The following is a 22,537-nucleotide window of genomic DNA, read 5'->3' on the forward strand; positions in this document are numbered from 1 at the left end:
CCTCCAGCATTTTGTAGCTTGAGGCTTCAAGCTACAAAACGCTCAGATGTGAATGGGGCCTAAGTGACACAGCTCAACCCTACCCTCAACATGCTTGGCCCCATCCCTGTCCACCTATGTCATGTTCTCATTCGTGAGAGTACTCTGACAGGAGGAAGGAGATACGCCCATTAGCTGTATTAACGGAGAGGCATTTTTTTAACTAAGTTACTAGTGTCCCTTCACAGCGCCTTGAAGCCCCCCTTTTTTTTCTTTGGGAAGTAGTAATTCTGATGTTTTGGAATTTGGTGCATGACTACATCCTTCCGCATGGCGATGGCTGGGTCTAATGTTGGATTACTGGAACATTAAGCCTTTTTTTTTTTTTTTTTGTTTTTTGGACTTTGTAGGCCTAAAGTTGGGTTACTGGAACACCAAGCTTTGCTTTTGTGGGATTTCTGCTGGATAGACAACTTCCAGTTAAAGAGAGTCTATTTGTTATATAGGCATTTTGTGGTGGTGGAAGATTGCGGGCTTTGTGACATTTTGGTAAGGACAGTTGTGAAATTTTAAAAGGTATTCCACGTGCCTGTGATAAAAACTGCTGCCTTCTGTAAGATTACAGTAACCATATGTGCCAGGGAGGTTAAGAGCTTAAAAAAAAAAAAAAAAAATCTGTTTCCCTTACATGAATTTGTAAGGCCTCTTGCACATGGGCAGAAGCAATGCTGCACTCAGATGTTCATGGGGGGGGGGGGGGGGGGGGGGGGGGGGTGGTGGTGGTGAAAAGTGAAGGGGTTATCGGTGCGCTGGGAGGGAATGGCACAACTGGAACCGATCCCTCTGTGTCACTCCCCCTGGAGCGGCTACAGCCAGTGAGAGGAAGAGAAACCGGCAGTGCTGGGAGGGTTAAGCATGGAGATTGGAGCAGCGTGTGGGGGGAATGTGGCAGTATTTAGTGATGGGGAAGGAATCGCTGGATGCAGCTATTGGAACAGATCACCTTGCAGAGCCAGGGGGAGAGTCAGCTGCGCTGCAGGGGGTTAGTGGAGCCCAGTGCCATAGCTTGTTTTGGGACTGAGCTTCGGGTTTTTGCCTGGGTTCAGGAGACACTGGGATTTCTATGAAATCTTGGGATGGTTGAGAGAATGCTTTTTGTTCTGTTGTGAAATTGTATGTATTTGTATTTCCAGGTTCACACCTAGGCAACCTATGGAGCTCTGTTTTGATGTTGAGACATTCAGAAGCTTTTAGAACAAGCTTTAACTTGTCCTTTACCTAAATAGGACTGCAGAATTCTTGCTAGAGTTTTCTGAATTTGCTCGGGAAATTAAAACAAGGTTGTGTCTCTTCAGGTATCCCGGCCTTGAACTGTTGGATTCTTCTTACCAAACAGGCTGAGATGTTCAGTTCCACAGTTCAGAGAACGTGTTGTCTACTTTTTTTTTTTTTTTTTCCTTAGCGAAAGTAACACAAGTAGACCAGCTTCTTGTCCGTTTTTTAGTATCCTGTGTTTGAGTTGGTGAAATGTTGAATGTCCAGCACTATGTAAATGTAAGAAATTTCAGTGGGTGGAAAATGCTTACATGGCACTGTTTCCAGGAGATCTTTTAGTCTTCTATGGAGTGTAAAAATTTCATTGAATGCTGCAGTAGCTACTTAAAGAGGAACTTCATCTTCATCTTAAAAATTACAACAAAAGCACCTTTTAGAGTTGTTTAGTAATGGAAGTCTACAGATCGATTACTTACAGATAAATGCAGGCTTTTTATTCTTGACATCTTTAGCTTTTGTTTTTATCACCATTCTTCTAATGGCTTTTTTCACTAAGGGCTGATGAATCAATCTCCTTTACTTCCTGGAACACTGCCTGGATCACTAGGTCTGCCTCCTGGAACGTGTGACGGCGCAGATCATTCAAAGGGAAAGGAACAAACTGGTGACATAGCCTTTCCAGGATGCATATGTATGGCCCAGGTTACATCACAAATTTCTCCCTCAGACAGGATGTGGGGAAACCGGTTATTGTAGGTAAAAGCAAAAAAGTTTAATAAACGTAAGATCTTGCATTAACATGCAGAGCTGCATGCTGGTTTGTATGTGTGTACATATACAGTATCTCACAAGTGAGTACATCCCTCACATTTTTGTAAATATTTTATTATAACTTTTCATGTGACAACACTGAAGAAATGACACTTTGCTACAATGTAAAGTAGTGAGTGTACAACTTGTATAACAGTGCAAATTGTATGTCCCCTCAAAATAACTCAACACACAGCCATTAATGTCTAAACCTCTGGCAACAAAAGTGAGTACACCCCTAAGTGAAAATGTCCAAATTTTGCCCAAAGTGTCAATATTTTGTGTGGCCACCATTTATTTTCCAGCACTGCCTTAACCCTCTTGGGCATAGAGTTAACCAGAGCTTCAGTTTGCCACTGGAGTCCTTTTCCACTCCTCCATGATGACAACACTGAGCTGGTGGATGTTAGAGACCTTGCGCTCCTCCACCTTCCATTTGAGGATGCCCCACAGATGCTCAATAGGGTTTAGGTCTGGAGACATGTTTGGCCATCACCTGAGGGGCGTCCCAAAAGTTCAAGGCCTAAGGCCTGATGTGAAAGGATTGGTTAGACTTGAAATGTACCACCGCACCAAGCTGCTCTTCCAGATGTTTGGTGCTGAGGATAGCACGTTGTATATGATTTTCGTGCGCTCCTTGCAAACAGTTGGCAATCTCTATTGTCAAGTTGAAAATGGGGAGCGTGAAGTGGTCATCAAAAATTCTTGGAAAGAACTCCTGCAGGCATCCATGAGAATTGCAATGTTGGGGGGGGGGGGGAGGATGCCCCAACCTATAGCACTGTTAAGTGGGCAGCAGGATTCAAGGAGTAGAGCCTTAAAGGTAACCCCCGCACTTGCAGACCTGCAAATGTGACTACAGCACAAAGCATTAACCGTGTGCACGGTCAGGTAATAACAGATCAGAGTTGACATCTGGGCAATTGCTAAGGTAACCGGCATATCAAAAACCACATTTCGGCTCATCTTGACCCAAAATCTTGATGTGCACAAGGTTTCTTCCTAATGGGTCAGATCCAGGGAACTTGTGTGCCAGGTTTATGACTGTGAATGAAACTTTGGTCTTCCACTTACAACCTGAGAGCAAATCTCAATTGAAACAGTGGAAATGCATCTCTTCCACCTATGCCAAAGAAGGCTCAGCGTTCCATCAGTGGGTAAAGTGATGGTGACTATCGTCTGGGACTCCGAAGGTGTTCTGCTCATAATTTACCCTCAGGACAGACTACCACCAGGCTTTACTATGCAACCTTGATTAACTCATTTGTGTGATGCATCAAGGTGAAAACACGTGGTATGTTCTGTCTAGAAGGGAGTCTTGTTTCATCAGAAACAGATCTGCTATGGTGATGGCTGCCATCCGTTTCTGTGGTTTTACTCTGGTTACCCATCCACCATTATTACCAGATCTCGCACCATTGGGCTATATATATATATTTCCGGGGGCCTGAGCGCTGCTAGCATAAGTGTTTGGACATGGGAGAGTACATAGAAAAATGATTACAAAAAGGAGAGAATTTTAAATTGGGACTTTAAATGAGGAAATGGCCTGGGAAGTTTCAATACCTCCATCCCTGTCGCTGTGAGTAAAATTGATAATAGTTCATAACCAGGGTGTATTATAGTAAAAATACATCAGAATTCGATTCATACATGGTAATGATACACAATTGAACTTGCATGATTAAACGTATATAAAATACAATTTAGCCAATATAATCTTGGGCCTCTCTTAATCCCCAACATAGATAATAAACAATTGATACAGTAAAGGAATATATAGTCCAATGGAATCTCTCTACACAATAATGCCCAATTGTGGGGCCTCATAGATCCATATCATGAATATTCATTATATCACCCCATGAGGAATAAACGTGGACACCCATGGAACCAATTATCTAGGATAATAAACAAAGTGGTTGGAATGGGCATAGCGAAGTACATGGCATCTGTAGCTCGACGCATTTTATGGCTGAAGCTAATCTTCAGGAGCGAAGCACATAAAAATGTATCTGGGGAAAAAAAAAAACTATTTATATTAATGCCCAAAAAATCGGGCAATACTAATAAATAGCAATGCGGTGGATATGAAAAATCCCCTAGGGCATGTTGGTTACAGGGTGTCTGTATAATGATGGTATGGCATTGAAGGTCGCGAATCACCCAGAGATGGTCATTGCTGGGAGCTGTGGCGGGACGCGTCAAAAGATGTCAGCCAACGTAAGACCGCAAACGGGGTGGCTATAAATCAGTGATAGTGGTTGAGTAGATGAGTGGGATCAGTCAATGGGGACCTCTGTGAAGAATATATTAGGTTGTGTAAATCAATATTGTACAAGATGGCCCGGGCAAAAGATGGAGCGATGATAATTGTTCAACAGTGGCTTATTAAGGGTACAGCTGCAGGGATAACAAGATAATGAGTGGGAATGAGAGCAATTGAATCACCCAGATACAAAACTAAGTGAAATAAATCAAAACAAACCTGTGCAGTGACTGTTGAAAACAAAAATTGCCTCATTCTAGGATATAGATCGAGGTCCAATGTGCTACCAATGTCCAGTGTAGGAAATGATGAATGCTATAAGTGCTAAAACCACTTTGGAATGATCCCACACGGCCAACACTGCAGCACACCACCAACTTCATGCAACCATGCAGAGCGAGAGGAAAGGCCATGGTGCACCAATATCATCGGTCAATTGGTACCAGTTAACTCTCAGTGCTCGCAGGTGTTTAACGTCGTCGCCGGCAGGGCAGCGCGCACGTCTGGCGCGCAATACATGAGGACGTACTGTGATAGTGCACCTGCCCAGAACGGTGGGGGAGGAGGGGGAGCCCACAGTGCGCATCGCAACTATACAGTGACATAAATTGCAACGGCAACCATTTTATTCTCTAGGGTCTCTGCTAAAAAAAAAAAAAAAACCCGCGTGGGGGTTCTGAGTAATTTTCTAGCAAAAAAAATACTGATTTTAACATGATGAAGAGAATGTCTGTCTGTCAGAATTGCCCTAGGTGCACAGTAATTAAGTGGCACCTGTTCTTCAAAAGGTTGAGCATCCTTAAGCCCCTTTCACACTTATACGACTTGTCCCACGATTTTGTACTGCAAATCATATGACAAATCATTCTCCATGATTTTCAATGACTACCATTCATATTGGCACGACTTTAAGTTGTGCCGACTTAAAAGTAGTCCCTGCACTACTTTGGTCCAACTTCCATGCGAGTTGTAATCCATAGACCTCAATGTTAAACCCTCAAGTAGCATGCAAATCGTACCTGAATAATAGACACGATTTAAGTACGACTTTGTAAGCACAAGCCTCACACCATGTACAGTACCTGACCGCGAGATTGTGTTTCTCGGCGACAGGGTACTGTGCATGTCGCGCTGATCGGGAAAGGAAAACTTTTTTTTTTTTCCTTTCGCGATGAGCGACACAGTGCTGACAGCTGTCTGGTATGAATCATGAGGGGGAACGCCGCGCCAAGTTTTAAATGAAAAAAACGGTGTGGGTTCCCCCCCAGAGGCATACCAGGCCCTTAGGTCTGGTATGGATTATAAGGGGAACCCCCTACGCAGAAAAATCGTCGTGGGGGTCCCCCCAAAATCCATACCAGACCTTTATCCGAGCACGCAGCCCAGCCGGTCAGGAATGGGGGTAGGGATGAGCGAGCCCCCCCCCCCCACTGGACCATACCAGGCCGCATACCCTCAACATGTGGGGGTGGGTGCTTTGGGGCAGGTGGGCGCCCTGCAGCTCCCCCACCCCAAAGCACCTTGTCCCCATGTTGATGAGGACAAAGGCCTCTTTCCGACAACCCTGGCCGTTGGTTGTCGGGGTCTGCATGTGGGGGGGCTTATCGGAATCCGGGAGCCCCCTTTAATAAGGGGCCCCCAGATCCCGGCCCCCCACCCTTTGTGAATGAGTATGGGGTACATTGTACCCCTACCCATTCACCTAGGGGAAAAAAGTGTCAATGAAAAAACAGTACACAGGTTTTTAAAGTAATTTATTAGGCAGCTCTGGGGTCTTCTTCCGGCGTCTCCTCCTGGTGTCCTGATTTTCTGCCGGTTCCTCTGCTATCTTCTGCTGCTCTTTTGCTAGCGGTGGCCCTGCCTTCTGCCTTCTTGTCTTCTTCCCTCTTCTCTTCCGATGTTGACACGACGCTCTCTCCCGCTGGAATGCTGTGTGCGAGCCATGCAATCACTTATATAGGCAGTGACCCCGCCCCCTTATGAGGTCACAGTCCCGGGGCATGCTGGGACTGTGCCGTCATAAGGGGCGTGGTCAACATCACCCGATGTGCGACTCGCACACAGCATTGGAGCGGGAGAGAGCGTCGTGTCAACATCGGAAGAAGAGAAGAGGGAAGAAGACCGGGCACCCGCTAGCAAAAGAGCGGGAGAATATAGCGGAGGGGCCCGACAGAAGAACTGGACACCGGGAGAAGAGGCCGGAGAGAGCGGAGAAGTCAGAAGAAGACCCCCGGAGCTGCCTAATAATAAATTACTTTTAAAACCTGTGTAGTGTGTTTTTGTTTTTTTGGTTTTTTTTTTTTTTTTCCCTAGGTGAATGGGTAGGGGTACATTCACATAGGGTAGGGGGCCCCCTTATTAAAGGGGGCTCCCGGATTCCGATAAGCCCTCAGCCCGCAGACCCAGACAACCAACGGCCAGGGTTGTCGGGAAGAGGCCCTTGTCATCATCAACATGGGGACAAGGTGCTTTGCCCCCCCCCCCCCCCCCCCCCCATGTTGAGGGCATGCGGCCTGGTATGGTTCGGGGGGGGGGGGCTCTCGCTCTTCCCCACCCCGTTTCCTGACCGGCCGGGCTGCGTGATCGCCAAATATTTTTTTTTTTTTTTCTGTGGGGGGGGTTCCCCTTACAATCCATACCAGACCTAAGGGCCTGGTATGCCCCTGGGGGGGGACCCACGCCCGTTTTAAATTTAAAAAAAAAAAAAAAAAAATTTGGCGCAGAGTTCCCCCTCATGCTTCATACCAACTACTATATGTTTTCATTTGTTAATGCCAAAGTGTGGCAAAGTAGTAGAAAGTAGTACTGCTCCCAAATCGTGGCAAAATAGCGTGACTTTGCAGTCGTAAGTGTGAAAGGGGCCTTAGTGTATAACAAATTTACTGTTTAAATACCCAGTCATGTGCAAATGAAATAAAGTAAACACTTCTACAATTTTGAATTAAGGTTTTCAAGTAATTTAGAGCAGTTGGGCATTTTTTTTCAACTGCTCCTGAACTCTCCTGTTATCTTATCAGTACATGTACACATGTACACAGGGTCTTTTATAGTCCATTTCTAGGCAGTTGAGTTTTTAGAGGCTTTTTTTTTTTTTTTGGAACGCAAAAAAAATGGGTTCAGACGCTGAGTTTAGAGGCATTTCGAGCGCAAAATGCTTATAAACGCGGTAACTTTAGCCGTGTTTCGTTTACAGGAGTTTTTCATTGACACCATTTTGAAGAGGGGAAAAAGTGTTTGTAAACGCGGTAAAACGGACGTTTTAAACATGGGTTACTATCTGTCACGTTAAAATCGTTCAGTAGAGGTTGTAGAAGCATCCCGTGTACGTGAAGCCTTAGGCTCGGTTTCCACTATTGCAACCCAAAGTCGTGCAATTTTGCCGCGACTTGAAGCAATGCCTGTGTATTCTTGAGGTCTATGGACCTCGAGTCGTATCAAAGGTGGGACCAAAGTAGTGCAGGGACAACTTTGAAGTCTCACAGATATGAACGGTACTCATTGGAAATCATGGGGTACAACTTGTCATGCGACTTTTTCAGTCCCAAGTTGCACTAGTGGAAACCGAGCCTTAGCTGATCAACCTCTGTAGACTACAGGCTCGTTTTGGCACTTTGTTGTATGTACTCATATATTTTCCTCTGCATTTTCTCCTATAATTTATTTTTTCTATGTATGTTTTACCTTTGGGCTTGGGCTCTGCTCGCTACTGCCTAGAACTGTAACCATAAGTATACCTTTTTGATTCTCCTAACCAAGTTGCAGATTTCGTACATTTGTTTAATGGTTTGTATGAGCCGCTTGGAAAAGAAGCCCTGTTGTCGTTTTGTACCCATGAATGCAATGCTGTAATGGATAACAAGCCTTCGATAGCTTGACACATGCCCTCATTGTGATTTCAAAAGAAGGGCATTGTGCCAGTGTTGTAAACAGAATTCAGTCTTTCGCGCTTTGTTAATTTCAGCCTTGGATTGTATACTGTGGATGCAAGTAGAGGTTAAAGAAATGTAGAAATAAAAATCTTGCTGGACTTTGAACTCGGGCGCTCTCTCGGGCTCTCTCTCTCCTTTTTTTTTTTCCCAAGCAGAATTTCACTTTTCGTAATAGAAGCTTTTTCTAATGTTTCCTCTGCCCAAACTAACCCGACTAACTTATCTTTCACTTATCTAGTCTGACCGCTTTGAGCTTAGGTTCACATATGCGATGCATGATTGCTGCGCCGGTTCCCAATGCTAATGTTAATGACACCCACTGAGAACACTCATACGATTCGATTCTAGTGCGAGGAAAAAGTCCCTACACTATTTCGTGCAAGTTCAGCATTCAACTGTATGGCTAAACTTGCATTGCACAGACATCGCATGTGATCGGCACCGCAGTGTGGGTGCAACTCACATGCTATGTCTGTTCACACAAGTGTGAACCTGGGCTGAATCTGCATCTCCCTGTTTATTAATTTCAAAAATCACTGAGCCCTGACTTTCTGTAGTATCATGTGACCATCCAAGAGGCTTCCTATCCCATCATGCACAACATTACTGCATCACAGAATAGGGTGGGTTTGTGTGGGTTTGCTTTTTTTAAACTTCCCTGGACCGTGTACACCTTCCTCATTTCTATCACATATATTATTTTTTTTTTTTCACCAGGCACCCACTTTCCTACTTCTACCTTGTTAAGGTGGTCATATATTGTACAAACTGATCATTTAATCTCATTTTTAGATCTGCCATCAATTATGTAGCACAAGGGGCCTGTCTGATTGGACACAAACTGAATAGATTTAGCAAAACTATGGAATAGGGGAATCCAGCTGAACAATCCAAAGGAACTTGTACAGATAGTACAATCTGATTGCAAAGTGTATGGCTAGCTTTATAGAAGTATGTGAATAGGAGACAATCAGCTGTCAAAGTTCTTGTAATCCAGCTCAGGGAATGGGAGGGTGTAGACACACCAACTTCACATTTAGACCCCATTCACACCTAGCATAGTGGGAGCCTCCTTCCTTTCTTCTTTTTCGATGTGAACCCAGCCTTAATCCTTTTTTTATTTATTTATTTTTTTTTTTCAGTTTTTTCCTGTTGCACGCATAGGACAGCCCTTTGATTTCATTGGGCTGCCCTACACTCGACAAACGCATCAAAATAGCTCATGGGGTGTTTTAACACCCCCTTAACTATGAAGAACACATGGTTACATTGTCTGCAATACCAGGACAATGGTTGAATAGACAAGTGCTGTTTATTTCTGTTAAGCGGAGCTCCGCTTTAAGGGCATAAACAGCAATTTTCATTTGTATATGTGATTATTTTTTTATTTTTTTTTTTCCCTTTAGTTCTAGAGATGGTGTATACTAAAATGTACCATACAAGTTTATTAGAAATCCGATGCGGACTATAAATTGAGGAATACACAATTTCCAAGTGCTTTGAGTTTTGTAGAGTGAGCAGTGTGACAGTTTGTTTGTGTGTGTGTGGGGCATAAAATGTATGTAACCATTTATTTTACAGCTATAAAAACTTTAAGTTCCTGCATAAAGTTGCTTGCAGATCTAATATAAAATTAATGATGAGGTCAAATTTTGTTTTATTTCAGCCGCATGAATTTGATGAATGCCGTTTTGATATCAGTGTTAATGACAGCGTCTGGTACCTGCGTGCACAGGATCCAGATCACAGACGGCGCTGGATAGATTCCATTGAACAGCACAAGGTAAAACTTTAATTTCTTTTGTTTCCACCTTGATGTACAGCTGAAGAATTTCTAAGGTGCGCTAACCTAATAAAATTCTTTCTGTAAACTGAATATGTGACCTAACGCCTGTAGAAAGTTCTGTTAGAACAGACAACATGTATTTAGTTTCTTCTTTTGGCCAGTTGCCCCTTAGTCCCAGTTCACACTAAGGCAACTTGGCCTCCTGACAAGTCACGCTCCATGCGGTGCAATTGAACCTTACTTATCAGAGCTACTCCAGTCGCTCCGACTTAGAAAAGGTTTGTATACTACTTGGGGGAGACTTTGGAGCGCCTTGCCTTCTATTAAATAAGTCGTGTGCAAGGCACTGTGGCTTCAGAGTCAGATGAGTGTGAACAAGCACTTTAAGTTATATTAAAGGCTTGTGTGTTTTGTTTTTTTTTTTTTTTTTTTGTTTTGTTTTTAACAAGCGGGCAATACCTGCCTGCTGTTTAATGGTTTTGCAAAAAAGCAGCCCCGGACCTCCTTTTTCTCCGGTCCCCTGCTGGCGTTCCTAGCCCTTCCCTCCTGCCTAGTGCTACCATAGCAAGCACCTTGCTATGGGCACTCCCAAGCCGCTGCTCTGTGTCCATTCACACACAGAGTGCGGCTTGGCCCTGCCTCTGCTCTCTCCTCATTAGCTTCACTGCCTGTGATTGACAGTAGCAGGAGCCGATGGTTGCCGTCTGTCACTGAGTAGGAAGAGCTAAGGCTCCCGTGCACATCACGATGGTGATCAGGTTAGTATTGGGGGGGAGGGGGGGGGGGCGGGTGCTGGGGGCAGGAACCTTGAGCCTTAGCAACAACTTTAGGATTTATATGCAAGTACTGACTCTTTGAAAGCTGAGTAGAGGCATTCCTCCTACCTTTTTCATGTGACAATGCCTAGCTCAGCCACTTGCTGATCATTTCTTTGTTGGCAGCCAGTGACCTCCCGTTCCAAGATGCCAGCGTTTGAACAGTTTAGAAATAATTTTCTCCAGTCAGTAAGTGTTTGAGTATGTTTAATTCATGATGCTTAATTTGTTGGTCTTATAGATGGCTGACTATTCTGAGTCGGCTCTGGTTTTTATGTTGTCCCTTTCTATTGTATATACCTTGTTACTGTTGCCCATGTTTTCACATCAACTGATCCAAGACAGTTGGATAATGCCCATGATATGTTGCTGTACCTCCAGTGATCTTGTGTGTGTGTGTGTGTGTGTGTGTGTGTGTGTATACAGCTAGGTTGTTTTTTTAAAGTGTGTGTTGTTGTTTTGTTTTTGTTTTTTTGTTTTTTTTTTAAGGTAAAACCCTCCAGTATCTAGCACCCCCGTCCCCCCCTGCCACCCTTACCTGATCAAGATCTCAATTCAGCTATGTGCATGAGAGCAGCTGACTATTAAAACGCTTCAGGAAAGTGACTGCTCTTTGTCCATAGTCCAAAAGCTAAAATGTCTGAGATGTCTTTAGACATTTCAAGCTACTTGATACAAACCAGGAGTTGCCAATACCAATCCCTGTTGTGCTCCCATCTTTGCATTCCCTGTATATTCTGAAGCTGACATTTGTAACTTGGGTGCTTACTACTTTCAGTGACACTGCCTCTGAATTCTCATGACACATCACACCCAGATGAGTGACCCAAAAAGCAAGATTGCCAATGTTTCATGACACATGACCAGCAAATCAAGAAGTTTGTACGAGATGAGCTTATTTATCAATTTTGCATTTTTTGAATTAAATTTAAAAGACACTCGGCCGGTGTGCTCAGATTGCCTTTATTTAACAAAGCTGTGAAGAATATTGAATGTAATTTCATTTAGGGTCTCTTGCTATCTCCACCATGGATGTTTTACATGTGTAGTATTTTTAGAAATTGTATGAGCAAAAAACTTGCTGCATCTCCCTCCTGAAGTCCTGTCGTGTTTCATTAAAAAGAAATTGAACAGTTTGGAAATGATTTTGCAATGATTTTTCTTGGTAAGCACAATAGATGCCTTTTTATAATGCCTCCATTCATTTTGTAAGTATTCTTTAAGGCTGTGTATATCTATGGCCTCCGTGTTGTGCATTAGGTGATGGCGAAAGCTGCTTAAAACAGCACTTTGTGTTGCAGACCTATAGAGATGATCCTTTGTTCCACCTGTTGCCAGCTACTGGTGTTAAAGGCATTGCAAGAGAGCCAGTGGTTTTCACTGGATACATTTTAGTTTTAGCTTCTGGAATTAACACCGCAAGTTGCATAGGGGTCTGTAGTGTTGGGCTCCTATTCAGTAAATAGTATTTTCCTCTGCTCATTCACCAGGGTGGCTGGTAGTAGTTAGACATATTAACCTGGGCCTGTTCTGTAGCGTTGAAGACGTTTTGTAGCTCGCTCCTGAGTTACACAGTGCGGCTTGGCTCAGCGCACCCCACACTACCTCCTCACAGGATTTGATTGCCACTCATGCACAATACCTAGTACAAATAGACACCAGTTTCAGGCTGCTAACTCCATCCTTAAGCCATTATGGATGTGTCCTGTAGGGGTTGTAGGTTAAAACCAAACTATGTGATGGACAGGAAGTGTCAAATGCTGAGAAGTCTGGCAGACTGCAGCATGGTAACGGCGAAAGCATTTTATAGGGTGTTTCTCTGTGTATATGTATATACAGTTTCAGACAAAGCATTTAGAACATGCTTTAAAGGATAAGTTCACCTTTTTGGGAACATGCTACGTGTTCCACTTGTTTTTAGGGAGGAACATGTGACCTGTTCCCAGTGCTGCAGCCGCTGCCCATTGTCCCCCCTCCCTGTGGCAGTAGTATGGAGGAAGATGTTTCCCATACTGGGTGTCGCTTTTTAAAATCGGCGTGGCCGTGTGGGGCTCCGCCCACGCGCCTGTTTAATTTATTCTCACAGCTGTGTGTTTGAACTACAAGTTCTGACATGGCTTGTAGTTCTCAATGAACTACCACAACACACTGGAGTTTTGTGGTAGTTCACCGATTTCCTACTGTCAGTTTATCTGCCCGCCAATATGGGATGTAGGAGATGTTCTCATGTATAGGCGAGCACACATACAGTCCTTGTTCCATTTGTAATAACATATTAAAGAGAGAGTTTACTTTTGCTGACTAAGCTGTACTTTTATTTCAATCATATTACTTTTTATTTATACTGCATGTGAAAATTTTATTTTTTTTTCTCCCATGGCTTAAAAATGTCCAGAAATGGTACATTTCTACTTGTATATGAAGATTCAGAACGGTCGCTCTATAGTATTACTCTTGACTACTTCCGTAGCGGCTACATAAAGGGTTGTGTAGGAAGGGGAGGCGTGTCGGTGGAGCTGGGTCAGCACAGAGAATCATAAGACACTCCCAGAAAAGTAGAGTGCTATGACATGCGAGGAGAGGTGGGGCTGTTCTTGGAGTAACTTTTTCCAGTGAGTCCAGAGTCACAAAAGTGAATAAAATAATTTAAAGAGAGAACACTGCAAGGAAGCTTTTAATATACTACGTTTTTTTTTCCTGAGTGTTTCCTGTATCCCCACCCCCACCCCCCCCACCCCCTCCTTTTTTGAAGTTGGCATCTGGGTCTCTTCAACATACTAGTTCTGCAGTCATGACAGGGGTTTTTAACATGGCCCTTTTTAACCAGCTGGGAATGGTTAACATGCTGTTCTCTAGTTGATATTTGTTTTGTGGCTAATGCTGAAGGAGAGTGAATTTTTTTTTTTTTTTTGGGTTAATTAATGATACCAGTTGGTAAGCATACAAGGCTGCAGACAAGGGTTCTTTGCATGCTGAGATGCCAGTGAATTGACACGCATTGAGTACAAGATGTTTGACAGAACAATTGCAGACTTTCTTCCTGGAAGCATATTTAGATCATTGTGCTTTCATGCTGCTTTCTATTTATGAGCATGGTGTAAACCCATGTGTAAAAAGAGCATTCTTTTGGATCCCTTCCCAAAGCTTTGCAAACTGGATGAGCCGGATAGTCTGGTGGTGATTAGTGAGATGAGAATAAACAATTATTAAAAAATAAATGATTTGGTCTGGTGAGCACAAATAGGATTCGTAGAGAAAAAAAATTGTATATTGAGGGCATGCTTAAGCTTATCAACAGTCAGACTTTTACCCAGATTTACTGGGTCATTCTGTATCTGGATAATTGGCTGTCTGCTGTCCCTTTGTTAATGGCTAGAAAATCGGCATATTTATTAAGCATGTTTGAGCAACGTTGATTGTCAAATATGTTAATGTTTCTCGTGCTTGCTAGATTTGCTGTTTAAGTGGACCTGAACTCAAAAAGTGAAGACTATATGTTTATAGGGAGCATTTTAATTTATGTCTGATGAGTAGACTGATATATATTTGTTTGGAATTCCTCCTGTAAGTGAGGGTGCCTAGAACCTATTTTTAGTCCTTTTCTATTAATAAAAACAATTGCAGCTCATAATGGAAATGATAACCTGAGATTGGTAGGTAAGACTGGTTAACACCTTGCAGTTTAAGTAGGCTGTCTTGTATGCATGATGGATTTTTCCATGCTTTTTATGTGTACTTTACTTGTGTTACTGTTGCTCTGTTTATGTGCCTTTTTAATGAAACTACGATGTAGAAAATTTTGTTTTTTTTTTTTTTTTTTTTTTTTTCCATTGCAAACTAAAGGGACTTGGATGAATGGGCTCTTAAAGAGATTGTGAACCTCTGGGGGGGGAAAAAAAAAAACAAACAAACTGGAAGACAAAGGCATAATGAGCTAGTATGCATCGCATACTAGCTCATTATGAAATACTTTCCTTAGAACAATGCCCTGCAGTGCTGCCCGCACTCCGCTCCCAGGGCCCTGCTGTCCCAAAGCAACCACCACCCCCATTTTGAGGGCATGTGGCCTGGTACGGTTCAGGAGGTAGGGGGCCGCTTGCTCGTCCCCACCCCCTTTCCTGACTTGCTGGGCTGTGTGCTTGGATAAGGGTCTGGTATGGATATTAGGGGGGGGGGGGGGGGTACCCCCACGCTTCCCCTTAAAATCCATACCAGACGGAAGGGCCTGGTATGCTCCTTGAGGGGGAACCCATGCTGTTTTTTTTTTTTTTTTTTTTTTTTTTTTTTTTTTTTTTTTTACGTTGAGTTCCCCCTAAAGATTCATGCCAGACACGGGGGTTAAAGTCTGATCCCTGTTCACTGAAGTCGGACACATGTCACAGGGCAAAGTCTGATCCAAAGTGGTACGACTGTCGTGTCGTACCAGTGTGAACACGGCCTAAGTGTCAAATGAGATAGGCCATCAGTAAATCGGGTCTGATCAATTTTCAGTGATTAGCACCATAGCTTGTGGATGCTCTAGCTTTCATAAAGACCAAATTTACAGAGATTTGTGTTATTTTTACCAAAGATGTGTAGCAGTATAAATTGTTTGCCCAAAATTTATGAAGAAAAATTACTAATTTGCTAAATTTTACAGCAAACTTTTAGTGCAAATAATAAAAAACCCAGTGGTGATCAAATACCACCAAAAAAAGCTCTATTTGTGTGAAAAAAAGACAACCATTTCATATGGGTACAATGTTGCATGACTGAGTAAGGCCCCTTTCACATGTGCGGACAGTATGTCTGCATTTCATCTGTCCGTTTTCGGATGAAATACGGACATATATGCATCCCTATGGGATAGCGGGTGTCAGCGGATGAACATCTGCTGACACCAGATATCATCCGTCCCCGCTATGGTCCAATTCTGCAGACCGAGAAAAATCCCTATTTTTCTATCTGTCTGCAGAGCAGATCGGATGAACACGGACAGACGGTCTGTGTTCGTCCGAACCCCCCGAAAAGAGAAGACTTATTATTGCAGGGTCCAGTATCACACCTGCTGGTGGTTTCCTTAAACTTGACGGCCTGGTATCTGAAGAAAAGATACTGAGCGCCCAGGGGTTCTCTGACAAGGTAGTCAAGACTCTCGTAAATTGTAGGAAGCCGGTCACTAGAGCCATTTATTCCAAAGTTTGGAAAAAGTTCAATTCGTGGTTATTGGAAAATGAAAGATTAACTCATGACATTCCATCTATTTTGGAATTTTTCCAAGAGGGTATCGACAAAGGTCTTTGTTAGTGCCTTAAAGGTACAGGCGGCAGCTATTAGTGTGTTCCTCCCAGTTTACTCTCCTGGAAAATCCCACTATAGCCAGATTTTTCAAATCTATCTCTAGGGCCAGACCAGTAGTGGTGAGAAATTGTCCAACTTGGGACCTGTCCCTAGTACTTCAAACTCTGGTAGAATTTCCGTTTGAGCCTCTGGAAAGTATGTCAGTTAAGTTACTTACATTAAAGACTGTGTTCTTTTTAAAGCTGTTACCTCAGCTCGTAGGGTAAGTGAGTTGCAGGCCCTATCAGTAAGGGAGCCCTTCCTCACGATTTTTGAGGATTTTGAGTTGTTTTACGAACCGATCCAGGTTTTTTGCCCAAGGTGGCAAGTGCATTCCACTGATCTCAGGACATTGTAGTTCGCCACAGGGCGACCTAGAAAGAAAATTTAGTTTTCTAGATGTAAGAATGATTCTCTTAGTCTATCTTGAAATCACCAAGACCTTTCGGAAAACTAATGCCTTATTTGTCCTCTTTTCTGGAGTTCACATTAGCTAGATGGATAAAGCAAGCCATCTCTGAAGCTTACAAAATTAGGGAGGTTCCTACACCTTTTGTTACTGCGCACTCAACTAGAGCCTTGTCTACGTCTTGGGCTGAGAGGGCTGGTCCCTCACTGGAACAAATTTGCAGGGCTGCCACATGGTCCATTTACTCGACCTTCATTAAACATTATTGCCTGGATCTCCTATCAGCTCAGGAGCAGGCGTTTGGTCGTAAGGTCCTTTAGGCAGTTGTCCCTCCCTAGACTGGTAAGTTCTGGCTCATTATCTCATGGGCTGTCCTGGAAGACGCTTGGAGAAAAGCTGAGTCAGACTTACCGGTAACTCCTTTTCTGAGAGTCTTCCAGGACAGCCAGATTCCCACCCGGTTCTGTCTGAAGTTATGTGTATTATGCATATGTTTTGCAGGGTCCTACGGTTCTTGAGAAGACTAACATGGGCCTGGAGGACCGCCCTTTTATCTGGTGGGTGTAACCTGTTTCTTGTCCTGGTAGGAGGAGCCCAAGGTCTCATGGGCTGTCCTGGAAGACTCTCAGAAAAGGAGTTACCAGTAAGTCTAACTCAGCTTTTTTTTTTTTTTTGTGTATTTCCGTTGAAGTCTATGAACCCAAATCATGTTGCTATCACACTAAAGTAGCACCGGACCACCCTTTTCCAAAAATGTACCATGCTGTGCTGCGTTGTGAACTGGCGTCATAGAGAATAATTCCATTTCCATTGTCGTGCAATTCTGTGTGACTCACTCGTGTGAACCAGGCCTAACTTATGTAGGATTCAGCACGGTGTTCAAAATAATTTCACTTGCATATTTTTCAGCTCAATCAAGTACTCCCGGAGTTGATCTTTTTGGACGTGCATTTTCTGGTTGTTTTTGATACATTTCTCCATGTCCTTAATTTGTGGTTAGCCAAACACACGAGCAGTATTGATCTGCAGTGTCATCCTGCACCACACAGAGCACAGAATTCTGTCACCGATCAATAGACTACAGATCTGCTTGTTGATGTTGCTGCGCTCAACCATCGATTTAAATGAGAAGTTTTTTGTCACACTCTTCCAGTAGGCACCATATACATATGTTGTTGTCTTGGGTGAAATGCTGGCTGGAACAGTTGGTTTATTTGTGCTTGAGGGAAAAGCAGGTGTCACCTATAGCAACCAGACATTTGATTTTATCTGATAACCCCGGGAAAATAAGCTGCGCCCCCCTCAAAAAATAAAAATCTAGTTTCCTTATAGTTGTGTCAGAATTGGTTTAGTATTATGAAAACTGGAGATAAGCAGAGCTGCTGCACTGATCGGACACATTGGATTAGTTGCCCAAGGATCAGAGAAAAGGAAGGTGGACTACACTGTAGGTGATCAATGCATTCATACAAATTTGTGGTTTCTCTTGGCACTTTTGTGTTGGTCCTTCAGCTTAATGTACCCTTTTTGCATCAGGCAATGGGAACATATGCTTGGTACCTGGTGCTAGTGTATACAAAGCCTAAAGATGAAATGCAATTCATTTGTACTTTAATTCATTACCTTTACACAGTGGTCGTCAAAGTCTGGCCCGCCACATTCCACTATTTATTTTTGTAAATTCTATCCAGCCCGCAGCTCATTCAGACACTTGCACTGCCAGTCTGCTTGCCTTTACAAACTCTGCAGTATTTGGCAAGTCGCAGCAAACAAAGCTGACCCCCCCCCCCCCCCAATCACCTGTAGGTGGCGCATAACCCCTGTGAGTAGGGAATAATATGTTGGCTCTGTCCTGCAATGTATAACAGAGATTTCAAATCTGCATGCTGGTATTTTTAGTGCAAGAGGGAAAGGTCCACTTTAAATGTTTCCTAAGAAACCTAGTGTGCTAATCTTATGCACTGTAGAGCACGGTCACCCTCTGATGCCTTTAGAGCACTAGCCTCAAGGCCCAAGCAGACTTGTGCAACTTCTGCCATTCCAGAAAGAGAGACAGCCTGAATTGCAGTGCAGGTGTGGTGTTTACTTCCACCCCAGCAGGTTTTTACATGGGTGCATCTAGAAACCATGGGAGGCACTTAGTAGTTTTTTCAGTAGTCTGATTTGGGAAAGCTCACATACTACCCTCGCATTTTCATGTTTTAAGTCAGGCTATTTATGTGTTTTCGTAAGTGTCTTCTAATTTGTGGAAACTGATGTTGTTCCGGATTTTCATCATTCAGTTTACGAATGTAGTCGAGTCAATTTAAGTCCATAATCTTTTTTAATCTGTCTAAATCTGCTACAGACACTAAACTTAATCCCTTGTTAGTCACTGTTGCTGAGACTGCTTGTGTGCAGATCCTGACAGATGCATTGGTATGTGGTAGAAATGCCTTGGCAGGAATCCTATATCTACAGAAGGTTATTGTGCAGTTTAGAAATGGTTAGCCAGCAATCGGTTATCCCCCTGGTCCCAGTTGGTACAGTGGTGCAGAACTAAGCATATGTAGGGCTGTGGATGAATAGGGATCTTGTTTCCCCTTTACATTAGGCCTTCTTAAAATAGACTAGAAAAACTGAAATGGCTGTTGCTAAAAGTGACACTGTTCCAGCACAGGGTTATTTGTGTCCAATAACCTACTGCACCTGTAAAAAGAGGGGAAAATACTTACCTTGCTGGTGGGAGCCACAGCTGCCTCCGCTGCTCCTTGGCGGATGCAAGTATGCCGTACTTGCGGTTTGTGGAGTATCTACCCCCTCCACCGAATGCTCTGGTTCCTCCTATAGTGTGTATGTTAATACAGGTACTTACTTACGAGCCAGATGGAGGAAACCATGCAAAGCGGGGAAACTGCTAGTTTACCCAATCGACTGGCCTAATATTTGCAGCAGCCGGAGGGTAACAAAGGTGTTTCAAGACACGCACTGCCATAAAGGTTAGAATATTCACTCTTGGAGCTGTTATTGCATGCAAGTGCTCGGGGTCACTTTAAAACTGAGCTCTGGGCAAATGGCTGTGGATATGAATGATGCTTAGAGAGGATGACATCACAATCCTTCTTCTTCCTTTTTTTTTTTTTTTTTTTTTTTTTTAAGTGAGATTTAAGGAATGATGAGCGTCCCAAATCTTGCAAGACAATCTTGAATTTGGCCTTGAGTGTCTCCTTATAGGGGTATACAGCATTCCCCTCAGGTCACCAGAACTAGTGTCCCAATTAGAAGATTTCCCCTCTTACTTTTCTGTCGACAACCCAAAATTTGAGATTTCCTTTCACCTTCAAAGAAACTGGTAAATAGGACAAATGGTGAATCTCCTTAACAGGAGCACAGACAGCAATAAAGACTGACAAGCATTTTCCAATCCACTATCCAAAAAAAAGTTTTGGCTTTAGTTATACTTTAACTGCAAGATCTGCTTTCATGAATACATACGGTAGCTGCAATGTGGGGTTTTTATTTGGTTGCCATTTTTTTAATAGATCTGGTTTGGAATTCAACTTTCACAAAGTGTGCCTAAAAAGAAGGAAAAAAAAAATTCTTAGGAGAAGGGGTGTCATGGTTGATTCTAAAGTTTTCTGGAGAGTGTCAAGTGTTTGTCCCCATGCTATCCCTCATAAGCATACAATGCAGGGAGGGCATTTTTCACATTTTTAACCCCTTGTTAGGACAGTGTCCACATCTAGTTTACTGCTGATAATGAAGAATATAGTAGACTGGGTTAATTATGTTCAACACAGTGACAGCTGGTGCTCAAAAAATTTTTTGGGAACGCAACTAAAATTCTGCAAAAAAAAAAATTGCCACCTCACTGTGGCCCATCAAATGCTGCCGTTGTGCCTGCCCGCCATCTGACCGGCTCTTACCTTATCTCGATGTTGGGTCAGGCAGTGGGTGACGGCGGTGAGCTGTGGGACCTTGTAGCGAGTCAGACAACGGCGAGCTGTCTCCTCCCCTCCTCCTGATAGGTGTCCAATAGCAGCGCCTGTCCTTTCAGTCAGGTGATGGTTAATAGACCCACGCTTCCTGATTGGCAAAGAGGCAGTTCAGTGTTAGAAAAGCAAATATTCATTTGCTTTTCTAATACACCTGGGTGGACTCTGAGTGCAATGCTTTGCGCACCGAGTTCACCTTTTTTGAAGCGTATTAGTCTATGGCTCTAATCAGGTGCTTCAAAAATACACCCCCGCCACTGTAATTCAGGCGTCTAAAAAGAGGCCAGATGTCTGAATAGTGGGTGGCAGCCGCCATGGATAGATTCATGCAATGCATGAATCAATCCTTTGTTCATAGAGGGTGGGCGGTGCCCTTAATTGACGGACCACCCCTGGTTCAACATTGCTCCACAGCCCTTTCTAAACTGTACAAAGCAGGGGGAGCATGTAAGGATTTGGGGCAACTAAAAAGCACTTAAAAAGAAAACCAGTCATTTCTAAGTATTTATTGCTATTGCAATGGGCACTTCTACCATTTTATAAAGTACAGGTTATCCACATTTGACTGCCAAAGTGGAAATACTTTGTTTCTCTTAAACATTGCTACCTGCCCTAAATAGAAACCTCATGAAAAAGGGGATTTAACATGCCTTTGCATCCTGAGGGTATCACTCTTGTTATCATTAACCTTTAATGTGAGGGAACCCCCATGCAAGTGAATCAGCGACATTCCTGGTTTATTAATCAGATCTTTCCAGTTGTCCTAATTCTGTGAGTAATGCTTTGTCTAAATATGAGCAGGAAAGGATATAAATACTGCAACCGCTTGGTCTAATCCTGTTCTTGCATGGACATGAGCTCTGAGGTTGTGTTCTGTGTGCTTAGTGACAGGGTTTACCTTCCTGTTACTCATATTTGCAGCGTGACTGTATGAGATGGCAGTGATTGCTCATTGTACGCATGCTTTAGTGTTTTCTGTGTTTTGTAACTTAGATTACACTGATCTTGCTTAAAGTGGAAGTCCATGCAAAATCTAAAATTCCTGCATCTATAAGACACCAGGGATCTAACACCAACCCCTCTATCCCTGTAAAGAACGAGTATACATACCTTTTTTGGAAGCTGCTCTCACCCGCTCCAAACCGGATCCCACACTGAGCTGTCAGCCGCGGCTTCTCTGTGTAGGTGGGTGCAGAGGAGACGGAGGACAACGGAAGCCCCATAGTAGCTGTATGGTTGACATCACTACCCATTAATTTCACAGCCATTGTCATCTGTGTCCTCTGCAGAGCTTCTGGTGCTGGAGATTGGGTTGGAGCGGGTCAGATTGGCTTCCAAAAGGTGTGTGTGTGTGTATATTCACACACTCATCTTTTCTTTACAGGGATAGTGTTAGATCCCTGGTGTCTATAGATGCATGGATTTTAGATTTTTCACGGACTGCCACTTTATCTGCATAAGGTTATACACTATATCCTTTTTAAAATATTTAATAAAAATTATTATTCGGTCGGCTACAAGATAAAAGTGGTCTGTGCAGCGGATTCACCGCGAGATCACTTATCAGTGGCGGGAGAGGGCCCCCACCCGGTGCGCTCTGCAACGCGCCCCCCCCCCTTAACGGAGGCAGTGGAGATCGCGTCTGGCCCCTTGCTGGGTATGGAGATGAGTGAGGGTAAGATGACCCCCACCTGTCTCCATACCATAGCAGGGCGGAAGCGAAGTCAAAACGTCACTTCCGCCCATACGTCTTAAAGGCACATTTTTTTTTTTTTTTTTTTTTTTTTTTTTTTTTTTTTTTATATATATATTGCATCTTAGTCCAAATATGGGATCTGAGGACTTTTTGACCCCAGTTCTCATATTTAAGTGGACTTGTCATGTTTTTTTTCTATTACAAGGGATGTTTACATCCAAGGGTGACCCACTCAATATTTGATTGGCGATCATGTTATGATTGGGGTGTGTGTCT

At 43.3% G+C, this 22,537-nt stretch overlaps 1 protein-coding gene across 1 annotated transcript in view; it reads left to right on the plus strand.

Annotated features, from left to right (window-relative positions):
- CERT1 (ceramide transporter 1) overlaps positions 1–22,537 on the plus strand; it is a 153,798-nt gene that overhangs the window by 32,170 nt on the left and 99,091 nt on the right. Inside the window, exon 3 of the mRNA XM_073624057.1 lies at positions 9,929–10,045. Coding sequence (XP_073480158.1) covers positions 9,929–10,045 — 117 coding nt within the window. The remainder of the gene's footprint in view (positions 1–9,928; positions 10,046–22,537) is intronic.

This window comes from Aquarana catesbeiana, linkage group LG01, assembly GCF_042186555.1.
Source record: "Aquarana catesbeiana isolate 2022-GZ linkage group LG01, ASM4218655v1, whole genome shotgun sequence".
NCBI classification, from domain to species: Eukaryota; Metazoa; Chordata; class Amphibia; order Anura; family Ranidae; genus Aquarana; species Aquarana catesbeiana.